Source organism: Triticum dicoccoides, chromosome 6B (assembly GCF_002162155.2).
Source record: "Triticum dicoccoides isolate Atlit2015 ecotype Zavitan chromosome 6B, WEW_v2.0, whole genome shotgun sequence".
Taxonomy (NCBI): domain Eukaryota; kingdom Viridiplantae; phylum Streptophyta; class Magnoliopsida; order Poales; family Poaceae; genus Triticum; species Triticum dicoccoides.
This window is the reverse complement of record NC_041391.1, coordinates 43,233,327-43,245,548: the sequence shown is the minus strand read 5'-3', so window position 1 is coordinate 43,245,548 and position 12,222 is coordinate 43,233,327. Positions and strand designations below refer to the sequence as shown.

Sequence of the window (12,222 nt, the reverse complement as noted above, 5' to 3'; positions counted from 1 at the left end):
TACTTAGGCTAGATCAACCTTGAATCTTTCCAACTCTCTTCATTTGGATGATGTCTTGAAGGTAAACATGAATGATCACATACTCTTCTTCTTCAAGACATGCTTGCAATAAGCTCAACACTCACATGACTAATCTTTGGATAATTCCTTAATAGCACCTTGGTCAACTCATAAACTCCTTGAAACCAACACATGGACTTCAAGAAAAGCCTATGGACAAAACCTTCAAATATAACTCAAGGCAACCATTAGTCCATAGAGATTGTCATCAATTACCAAAACCAAACATGAGGGCATCGCATGTTCTTTCACTTGTTTAGTTAACTTCAACTAAAAACTTACATAAATTTGCAAAATAAACTAAACTCTTCCATTGAAGGTCTCTTTCTATGTCTAGTCTAGTTGAACGGTTTTGATTAAATGTATTATTTGTTTATTTCTCAAAATTAAATCAAGATTCTTTTAAGGGTCACTAAATAAAAAAATTGGGATACTTTCTTCGTGGAACAAGATATTGGATCCTCGAGTAATCTTTTTTTTGTTTCTTCATATGAGTGACAAAAGTGACAAATTGTATCATGTGCAAATTTTTAGTGGCATATTTGGAATAAAAAATCCAGTACCATTTGAATATACATGTAAATCGACAGTGGTACACATATAATTTGCTCTTCGTAAGCTTTTGATTAATTCTGTAAAAAAAGCTTTTGACTTATTAAAACTAACTGAAAATAGGGGATTCCATAAAATTAGTACTCCCTTCATTTTTGTATATAAAGCAATAAAACTATATTACATGTACCAAGGTAAAAATGATTACCGGTTTAAACCAATGTTGAAAGCCAGCTTTCTTTCTCATTTGACGTGTAAATTAATGTGTCTTTCTCTCCACCACAGAACAAGCCAACCCTCTCACTCTTTATGGGTTGTTTAATGGAACACATGCAAACCAATCTTCTCACTCCATCAATATCTACGTCGATCAGTGTTAGTAGCCTTATATAGCTGCAGATAATAATTTTGATAATGGTCTTGTATATAAAATGGAGGGTGTACTTCCTCCAATCCATATTAATTGACACACACTTAAGGGTTGTTTGGTTTCTAACCACACCTTGCCACACTTTATTACACCTTACCTTAGTCAAATTTGACCAAGTTAGATGGGTGTTTGGTTCTTGCCACATCTAAGGCAAGATTTTCTTTTAATGAGTAATAAGCCTCACATGTCAAAGACACAAAAAATATGGCAAGATTGCCAAAGTGTGGCTAAGAATTTACGCAACTCAAGTTAAACAAATGTGGTAAAAATAAGAGTCAATTACACCACAGGTGTCTGAAGTTGGCGAGAAAAGTCAGTTTGGTGCTAAAACTTGCGGCGTACATTGAACCGGTGACAAAACTTGGCTTCGATGTGCATCTACGGTGCAAATCACGTTTATATACGCACAAGGTGCTGACGAGGCACGCCAATGTGGCATGGGACCCAGTTTCAGTGACAGGTAGTTAGAGACAAGGGCGTGTGGTTTGATTTTTGTGGAAAACACCCTGGATTTTTATCATCATGGAAAAGCCACTTGTTTTTTTCTTAGACAAATCCCTAAAATGTAGCTACGTCTCTATGACAGTTGGGGCCCACCCTGCAGAAAACAGTACAAAGAGGAAACCAATATGGCAAAAGTGACAGCGGGCACTCGAACCTGCGACCTCAACTTAAAATGGGGGCCTCCAAGTCTGCCTTCATACCTCCTGGGATAGACATACTTAATTACCAATATGTGAGCACGAAAATGGGGCTTAAATGGGCAGCAGCAGCCGCGGACCATTTTTCACATGATATTTTGTTAGTTCATAAATACTAACAATATTCACATTTATTATTTTAATTTTTTTATTTTTCTTTAAATTATGTAAACATTATTATAAATAATAATATGTCTGGTAAAGATAATACACGAATATTTTCGATGAACGCATTAATATAGCCTATAAATAAATGAATATATTTTGAAATAATATTTTTATAATTTATAAATATTGTTTCAATTCTATGTTAGTTTTAAATAATATGTGAATATTTTTGGGATAAAATGAACATTCTTTTAAATAAGAACAGTTTTTATAGTTACAAACATTTTTTTAAACCGGGCATAACCCGTTTCCATTACTGTGACATAACGTAAATACATCAGTCCAGAAAAAGAGACAGGAGAGGGGAGAGCGGGTTGGAGCATCGTCGGGAAACCCACTGTGAGCACTCGCCGTCGAGATTACCCACTGCAGGATGAAAACCTGGCAACACCATATATCAGTTTAACTGGGCACAACAGCCCCTACATCCACCATAAACGAGATGGGCTGCGGTGAACATTTGTATGAATATTATTATTAATTTAGATATTTTTACAGAATTATAGGAAAGGAAGAAAAACTAACATCTGCAAATGGCCCGTGGTGACTGCTGCACACTTAAGCCTTATGTGGGCGTTTGTTTATATTTAGTCCATTAAGGCTGGTCACAGTGGGAAGGAACTTAGGAGTAACATCACACACTCTAATACAACTTTGTTTATGTGGCACATATTTAATGAAGAGAGAGGTGCTTGTGGTAACTAGCTAAGTTACCGGAACATCACACACTCCAAAAAACAATCTATAACCTAATAAATACATCGTTGCATGATACTACATAGATGTTCCTACCCACTATGGAGGTAGTAACATAGTTTAGGGAAGTGTGAAGTTACTAGCTTATGTTCTTGCCCATTGTGACCAGCCTAAGAATACAAATTTGTCTCAAAAAATTAAGGATACAAATTGTACTTTGACCGAAAGTGATACTTGGTCTGGCGGTCAGCCTGTCCAGCCAGATGGGAACATGTCGTGTGTTCGATACTGTGTGTAGCATTATTTTGCGTCCCAATTTTTGCCCTGACTGGTGGGGCCCAAGTGCTATAGTGACGTTTCATTCGTTTTTTCAAGAAAAAAAATTGAGTGTCATTTTGTGAGTAAAAATAAATTCCAGGGTTGGTTTCACAAAAAACAGAGGCACACACCCTTGCATGTGCTTTTCGGTCATTGACACTGGGTCCCACGCCATGTTGGTGTGCCTCGTCATCACTCTATGCGTATACAAACATGATTAGCATCGTAGATGAACGTTCAAGCCAAGTTCTGTCACCGGTTCAATGTACGTCATAAGTTTTAGCACCAAACTAATTTTCCTCGCCAAGTTCAGACACCTGTGGTGTAATTGACTCTAAAAATAATGTGACAATATGTGGCAAAAATAATCACAATCCAAACAGGCCATTAGTCTACGCTTGAAGAGTCGCTGGGTCGCCGGCTCTGCCCAACCCTGCATGGCCGGTGGCCGGCGCCAGACGGTAGTGGGGGCGGAGGACCCAAGGCGGCGGTCAAGCCCGCAGCCCGGTATGGGTGCGGCGGCGGAGGATGGCGGCGCTGGAGCGGGTCGCCGCCGGCCCGCTCGACAGCGTTTTCCGACATCGTCACCGGCGCCATCGTCCTCGAGGCCTCAAGGTCATCTACGTCCTCCACCATTCCTTTGTTGGCAAGCAGGAGCCTCGCTCTCTTCCCTTTGTTTCCGGTGAACGCACACACGCACTCAAGCTGCTCGAGCAAATGACCATAAGAAGAAACAGAGCAGCACACAGGTTAGTTCTCCAGGCAACCAACACCCATCGTTTTTCTTCTTAGTTCACAACGGATGCAAACTTTGCTTTCGGTGAATTACATAAATTTACACAATTGGTCCGCAAGCGGTCAAAGCAATTGCACCGAGTGGACTAAAACTGATGGACAGACTGAGATGCCGTAATGTACAGGTAGTCTGATTGCCTTGAGTTAGTGCAAATACTGAAATCTGGAGCCCTCACTCGGCGATACTAGCTGATTGCTTTCTGTTAGCGCATAACATTCCGGGGATCAATTTCAAACACTGTCCAAGAGAAGCCCATTTTCTTGCTAGGAGATGCTATGATTCTAAAATTTGTGAGGACTGGGTAGATGTAACGCCTGCTTTTCTTTTACCTCTTGTACTCCATGATGTTACTTTACCCCAAATTGAATAAATTGCCATGAGGCTTTACCATCAAAAATAAAATAAAATACACAGATGGATGGGGATTCATCATTTACCCACACAGACGGATGGGGATTGGCTTCGCCAGACGTCCCAAGGTTGGAACTTCTTTCTGGTCAAACTTAATTTGGACCTTAGTAGTGGGATTCATCGTTTACTCTATATATACAAACACGTCCAAAATATTACGGAATTCTTAGCATATCTACACTTTGGATTACTTATAACAAAAACATTTATACTTATTTTGTTCCATTCCAAACAGATCCATTATCCTTGGGTAGTCTTGGGCCCTCAAAGTCAAGTAGTTGTGGAGGAAACTGCACCCAGCTTCACATTGTTGACCAGTGGCTTTGAATTCCAGGCTGGAAGGTAATGAGGTCGAGGAGAAACTACCAAGGAAAGTTAGATACGGCGTCTGTTCCTTACTCTATGAACAAAATGTGTGGAGTAGCTACAACGATGTAAAATCTGGCTGTGAGATCCATACATTACCCTGATCTCCTCTTTGGAATATTTATCTCCCTTTGCTCCCTTGGTTTGTTTCAGTACCGATGATACGGATTCCAGCACTCCACATCCTGAAGGTTCTCAGCAGCCTGTTCCTGAAAACCCCGCCATTTCGTCCTGCTGGAAAAGGAAAACTGAAGGCGGTACCTTCCTTGAAGATGTGAAGGAACACATCAACGAGTTCATCCGAGCTTCCATGGATGAGCGCAAGGCCTGCTTCAAGAAGACTCTTCAGAAGGTATCATCTGTGCTAGCAATAAAATTCCAAACTTCTGTCCTTCTGCCTTCTTAGTTGATGTGTTCATGATCAAGTCACTTTGTTTTGTGTTGCTCAGATGTTTGGGATATGAAACGTTGTTGTGGAGCGGTCCGCCGCAGCAAAAGGAAGCTGAAGTTTAAAGCACTTTGCCTCTTTAGACGAGTGTGCACCAGTAGAAGTATCAAGACGCTTCTTGTATCCGGACTTTTTTTTTTCAACTGTTGTTATACATTTCGTGTAGGAAGGCTTGAAGTACAACCTGAGGCTGGATTAGAGCATCTTCAACAGAGCAGAAATTTTGATGACCAATAACTGGTTTTAGGGATGAAGTGAGAAGGTTTTTGGTCTCCATAAAACTGTCTCTTTTCCACCAGACAAAAGACTGATTATCAATTTTTTTAAGCAAATGAAACATAAAAAAAACACATAGTTCATTGCATAAATTTAAACTCTATATATAGTATGAAATGCTGTACATTAAATATTAAAAAAAATTAACAGTAGCTCTAGCCAAAGTTTTAAATAGCCCTGCTATAGCGGTTTGGATAGGGTGTTGTAAAGTTATGAAACAGCTGGCTATAGCCTCGTTATAACTGATGGCATAGCCCACTATTTATAACTATGGCTCTAGCAATATATTGTGATTAGTTAAGAACTATCTCTAGTCCGAATAGGGATGCCAGAGGTAGTCGCCCTCGAAGTTCTCATCGGAGGAGATGTTCATCACCCCTGCGTCGGAAGTACCGGGCTCGTGTGACCATAGCCGGTACACCTGCCACGGCATCTCCTCCTCGTTGGAGAGCTCGGCCTCGAGCTCGTCGAACATCTCGTCGATCTTGGTGTCCCTGCGGGCGGTCTGCTCACCCTCATACTCGTTGCACACGTTCTCCTCCCAAAAAAATGTGGTTCTCACCGAGCAGCAACACGTTGTAGACTAACAGGCCCAAAAGGCCGAAACATACCTGAAGGCTGAAAAGCAACGCCTGCAGAGGCAGGCATGCCGGGCCAATCCTCAAAGCCACGCCTTCCGGCCGGCACGGACATGGGCCGTGTCGTCGCAGGCCCTTTTAAAGCCAGGCCGGCCCATGTGGACAAGTTGTCACACGCAAGGATCCCCCCACTCGTCTCCTCTCCTTTCGCTAGGGGTTCCCACATCCCACCAGCTCCCTCACAAGCCGCCGGCAGCCGGTCGCCGCTACCCCGCCCCCCATCGCCGCCGCCCACTCGCTTCCCCCGCAGTGCACGCATCTTCCGCCGGAAGTTATCGCCCTCCCTCTGCCGCCGGACGCCGGCCCCCTCCCCCGTTGTGCAGAGCATCCAGCCGAGACGCCCTCCTCGACGACGACCAGCCTCTGCCTCCTCTTCAACGCCGGAGCCGCTGCCGACCTGCCTCCGCCTCGTCACCGGACTGTGAGTTCCTCTTCTAATCTCGTGCCTGTGCTAGCTGGTGTTGTGGTGCTGCTGCTTGCGCTACTGTTCTGTTGTGCCATGGATGGGGGTTGTGCTGATGCTAGTGGCCGCTGTTCTAACAAAAATGGTCAGTTTTTCAATTGAAGCATGTGCAGAGTTTACACAATGGTCATTGCTAGGCGAATTTGTCAACTGAAGCATGTGTACACAGTCGGCATTTCACCTGCCAATTGATCTGTGTGGTTGTGCATTGCTATCTTCTCTGGCACATAGGTGAAGTACAGATGCAAGAACGGAAATGCATCTGTAGCTGGTTAATATCCCAGGTGTTTACTAAATGCAAGTAGCAGCACCGATGCGAATGCGATGTGCCGTGCTTCCTGAATCCCAAGTGCTGGTTGGTATTTCTTATGTTTCGACATGCCTGACTCATCAAAAGTATGCATTCTAGCTGTGAAAGTGCTTGGTTTAGGGTTACTTCTTACTCGGTTCTTTGATTTTTCTTGCTTATGAATATGATGACTTATTTTATGGACGAAACTATTTTCTTTCTCCCCCAGGCTGTTTGTGGTTAAATCGAAGGAATTGGTGCAATATCAGGTCACGGAGGGGAGCAAGGACATGCAAGAGTCAGACATTGCACCTGTTGTTAAAGTACCCAGGGAGCCTGTCATCATTATCAATGGTGTCCCAGACTTGCCTCCTGAATTCGCATCTGGTTCGTAACTTGCAGTAAGAGATGCTCCGCGATCTCGAGTTGATCATCGCCTTGGTGAATGGCTAGAAGAAAGGAAAGTGAGAAAGCGGTTTGGAGACGTATACTATGTAGGGAAAGTTGTCAAGTATGACAGTCAAAGAAATTGGTACACCGTTGTCTATCAAGATGGAGACCAGGAAGATCTTGAGTGGCACGAACTGGAGGAGATCCTGCTACCGTTGGACATAACTATTCCACTCAAAACACTTGTGATGGACAAATTCAAACATCAAAATGCTGTTCCCGACTACAGAAGTAAGGTGGCTAGACAAAGAACTAATAATGTTGCTAGCAATGGTTAGAGCAGTAAATGGCCAACAGTCAAACAACCTAGCACTCCCAGGGTTGCTTCAGGCGTCAGCATCAGCAGCAGAAGATGCTCTAGTATGTCTGAAACCTAGTGATCAACCTAAGAAAAGGGGCAGGCCTCGAAAGGATAGAAGTACATCAGGTGAGCTTTCAAAACAAAGAAGTACATCAGGTGATATTCAACCTAAAAAAAGAGGCAGGCCTCCAAAAGAACCTGGAGAGAAGAGTATTGATAGGCGCAAATTGGAGACTGTCAGGGCAGAAAAACTGAAGAGAGAAAGCATGCTTCTGCGAGGGGCACCACCTGGAAGTCAGTAATTCTAATAATCAATATCGCTGTTCCAAATTTCCAATACAGTACTGTACTTCCTAGATACATCCGTTTGAGCCTCAATTAATTCCGGACGGAGAGATTAGTAGATATCTCTAAATATTGCAGTCTATGTATGCTTGCGGCTCTAGCTTTTCAATGTATTATGTACAAACTAAAGATGTAAAGCTAGATTCCAGATTTACTATGTGTGTGCTATCATATTAATTTCTTTTCGTATACAAGTATATCTGCAAACTATTTAAAAAAATTCTGGTATGGCGGTCTTAGAAGTTATCCTTACTATACGTACAAGCTGTGGTTGCCTGGCTTAATGAATTCTTTTGAAAGATCATTGAGCTAGTTGTTTCGTTTGTGTTGGAGATCCTCAATAGAAAACAAATTCATGTACATACTAACCATTGCACTGTGCAGTATAAATCGGTCAAGACAAGATGTTTAGCGAATTTAGTCACCTATACTGAGTGTTCTTGTGAAGTGAGAGAACACTTTTCTCCAGTTATGTCTTGCAAAATGTCTCTAAAATTTGCCTGACAAGGGAAACAGAACACCATGGCATACGGTTTCTCTATTGTCTGAATGATTCCTTCTCAACCCTTCCATACTTACCTGACAGGAAAACATTGTTCCTGGTATGAGTTCAGAGAATTAAACTATAGGAAAACAATACTCGGCTGACATGAGTTCAGAGAAGAAGACAAAAAAATATAGGAAAAAACAATGAGTTCAGAGAAGAAGACAAAAATATAGGAAAAAACAATGTTTAGTTCAAGCTATTCAAGAGGATGTGCAGCCAAAATGAATGTGGCCTGGTCAGGAATCAATGGACAGATAGCGCACGCGGCCTTGCCGGAGAGAGAAGACAAGAGGGGTCGTAGGACGGCCATAAATCTGACGGATCGGTTGAAAATTGCCCTTAGTTGTACAAGTGGGTGCAGGCTCACGACACTGAGGCTTGCTACGGTATAGTGACCACCAACATGTCAGGGATGTACAATGGCGTTCTTAAAGGTGTGGGAGCTCTCCCTATCACAGCTATGATCAACGAAACTTGTAACCGGTACTTTGCAGATAGAGTGGTTGCCAAGGCACAGGTTACAATGAACAAACCATGGTCTGGAAAGATGCAAAGATATCTGGACGAGAATTCAAAGAATATCAAAGCCATAGTTGTAGTCGAATGGACGCACTTAGGAATAAGTGGCAAGTCAACATGCGAGCCAAGTTTGTGAAAGGTCCCCACAGAGGATCAAAAAAGCAATCTGTCACCTTTGGCCAAACAATGTGTGAGTGCACTTGCAACAAGCCCAAGCTTTTGGGCTACTCGTGTAGTCATGCCCTCTAGGCGGCTGCAGATTAGAACATCAACATCGAACTATACACCTCTCTTTACGTCAACACTTACAATCTGTTTTAACACCTAAAGCGCTGAGTTCTGGGCCTGGGGCATTGATCAACACTATAAAGAATTGTGGCTAGGAATAAACAAATGAGTTCTGGACCAGACGTCGATGTGAACCGCCAAGGGACGACGTTCGTCTTGGAGTCATCGCAACATGGACCATAGCCAGTAAGGCAGTGGCGGAGCTACTTAGGGGCAAAAGTGTGCTATGGCCTGCCCAATCCAAACAGAAAATAGTGTAGTGTTAGGGTAAGCTGGGGTCACGAGGGCAAATTTTATGTAATTTCTTCTATCTTGGTCGGCACTGGCCCGCCCAACTATTCCTAGCTAGCTCCGCCACTGCAATCAGAAGAACCAAGGTGGTGTCGCATTGGCAGAGCACCTACGGTGGGAATGCCCATATACCGAAGCAACAACCCAGAATGATATAATTTTATTTATACTCATGAGGTTAACTTTTATTTGTATTTGTGATACTTAGGTTTATTTGTACTCGAGATGTTAAGTTTCATTTGAACTCGGGATGTTTAGGTTTATCTCTACTTCGCATGTTTAATTTTATTTGAACTCAGAATGTTAACTTTTATTTGTATAAGTGATGTTAAGTTTTATTTCTACTGGTGAGGTTAAATTTTATTTCTAATGACTATGTGTGTACGGGTTATGACCGAAGTGCCAGACCTTTTGCAGGGGCAACACGATGCCGGCCACGGTTGCCACGTTTGGTTCAACCATCATGAAAAAATCCTCCTCCACGTTTGCCATTGTTCTGTATTTGACTTAATATGGTGGCATATTAAACGCCATTTACTGGGCACGCCCCTGATTTTGGCAACAACATAATAGTGTGTCAACTCACTGCATGGTTCACCAAACAAAAACACACTGCATTTTTTGGATTTGCAATTCCTTGAATGGAATGAGTAAATTATTCATCTTTTCGAGTAGAATTATAGATGTATCAAGTTTAGTCTGAAGTCTGAACATTTGCTGATGACTCCAAAGGACAACAATAGCATGAGCACATTGGGTTGTTTAATTGCCTTTGACAGTGGGTGCATGCACCTAGGGTAACCTACATATAGCCTATAGATTACAAAGAGTCTCTAGGACCATACGAGAAGGATTGCATAACTTGCAAAATTCAGAAGGAGAAAATTAGGAGCTTATCTGAATAAAACTCCCGCGTGCGTCAGGTTATAAATACTTGTTTCTGAAGGAAGCAGCAGGGCATCATCAACTAACAGAGCCTTCAGAATCACGTGTGGTATAGCAAAGCCCCAGCTAACATGCTTGGCTGATCTCCTGGAAACAAGAAAGAAGTATCGAGTCTATATCCACTTTCATCACATCTTCTCCAGGAAGAAAGAAAGCACCATCATCTACAACATTCAGTAAATCAGTCAGTATGCTCCTCTTTATTGTCCAGCCAATTCTTACTTGCTGAAAGTACTTTTTTTTCAAATTCATATTCACCTAGCAAGTCACCTCATTCCTTAATAGACCCCTTCCCCTCACCTTCATTGCATTAATCTTATTTCTATAATTCCCGCAGGCTAAACTAGGCACTAGAGAAGAGACACACAACTGACCTTCATTTCAAACAAGAGCTCTTCGAGCATGTGCCCATCTCCTTTGCGTTACTGCAAGCACACAGCTGAGATCTCATTTCTTCCAATTTCTACAGCCTAATATCAGGAATAAACATATTTGCACCATCCTCTCCTCACATGACTTGATTCTTAATTTGAGGACCACCAGTAAGTCTGCAATTTCTGTGTTTGAAATTCTGCAAGATTCTATAACTACGCTATATCTGACAGATAGTACTTGCATGCCTAGACTGAGATTTAACTGAAAAGAGTGTACAAAGAGATGACATTTGGTATAACTGAGAAAAAAATACTGCATTACCTTAAATGTTAAGACCAAGCTTGGTTAAGATATCATCTCTGGGGCCATCTCTTGGCTCAGGTAATAACATGACCCTTTTTAAGATTACCTTAACATAAGTTCCTTCATATTGTATGAAATGCCCTTTGTTTTTCGGCACCATACCATACAAGCATCAATTTGTGTCTCCGGTACAAATACAAGGGCCTTTGAAATATCTGTTACGTAGTGCTACATGGGTAGCATGGTTTTTGAGTCGCGACTCATGCGAGTCGCTCTGGGGCAGCGACTCGGAAGAAGTCGAGCCTGCGTTGTGACTAGTCGCGACTGAGAGTCGCGAGTCGACACTAAGTTGAGTCGACCATATTTTTGCGACTCATAGACTAGTCGTCGACTAGTCGCGACTAGTCGAGCGACTCAAAATCCATGATGGGTAGGCTGTCAAGAAAATGCTACTAGCCAACTACTGAAGTATTCAGTTTTTACGTCAGATGCTCCTAGAAAAAGTATCAGCCAGTAGCCCATCCAAGAATATAAGAGAAAAATAAACAAAAAACGTGATATAAACTACTAGTAAACAATGACCTGCTTCCACAACAGTTAATGTCTTATAAACAAAGCTACTGCAGGAAGAATGAAGAGTTTCAGCTTAGAAGAACTAGAGGAAGCAACCAACAGACTAGTTCAAAACTGCAACCTCAGCAGTGACTAACACGTTAATTCCAGATTTGTTCCCACGAAAAAAGATGTTCAACCAATTTTGGGACTTCATATCATCTTTCATGTTAGACCCGTCTCTTTCGGCAGCCCTCGTTGACCGGTGAAGACCTGAGAACCACACCTTTCACTTTCGTTGGGGGGAGCTTGTGCCTACCTTGAAAGATGTGTCCATGATCATGGGTTTGTCAATTAGTGGTGAGCCGTTGGTCCCTCCAACATGCTCAACATCTTGGCGGCACGATGTCTCACTCCATCTTGGGGTAACAATGCTTGAATCAAATTGTGCTGGGGGGGCACAGGTTGTCCCATTCAATTTGCTTCGTGACTCATTTAAAAAATGTACCAGCACACCCAGATCATGGGAAGTTGAAGAGGCATCTGTTTGTGTATTTGTTGCTCCTCTTCGGTATGATTTTCCCTTCATCACACAGTGACATAGTTATCCCCGGCCTCATTAAGAATATTATTACCAGAAAAAAACTTTACCTGAGAACCCCATAAACAACTTTGGTTTTGTTATGCTCTGTCA

General features: G+C 42.3%; 1 protein-coding gene and 1 pseudogene across 1 annotated transcript; both read left to right on the top strand.

Moving 5' to 3' along the window:
• The first annotated feature begins 3,845 nt into the window (after window positions 1-3,845).
• Window positions 3,846-5,173, top strand: LOC119325733. Its single transcript, XM_037599461.1, has 4 exons — window positions 3,846-4,200; window positions 4,368-4,474; window positions 4,652-4,850; window positions 4,948-5,173. Exons 1-4 carry the CDS (start codon window positions 4,171-4,173, stop codon window positions 4,960-4,962), a joined length of 351 nt encoding a protein of 116 aa, XP_037455358.1. The 5' UTR covers window positions 3,846-4,170; the 3' UTR covers window positions 4,963-5,173.
• A 740-nt stretch (window positions 5,174-5,913) lies between these two features.
• Window positions 5,914-7,891, top strand: LOC119320679 (annotated as a pseudogene).
• Window positions 7,892-12,222: the final 4,331 nt, after the last annotated feature.

Coding starts and splice junctions, on each gene's coding strand:
- LOC119325733 (XM_037599461.1), top strand. CDS start 4,171: ATGGGGATTGGCTTCGCCAGACGTCCCAAG. Junction 4,201..4,367: donor GCTTCGCCAGACGTCCCAAG/GTTGGAACTTCT, acceptor CATTCCAAACAG/ATCCATTATCCTTGGGTAGT. Junction 4,475..4,651: donor TTTGAATTCCAGGCTGGAAG/GTAATGAGGTCG, acceptor GGTTTGTTTCAG/TACCGATGATACGGATTCCA.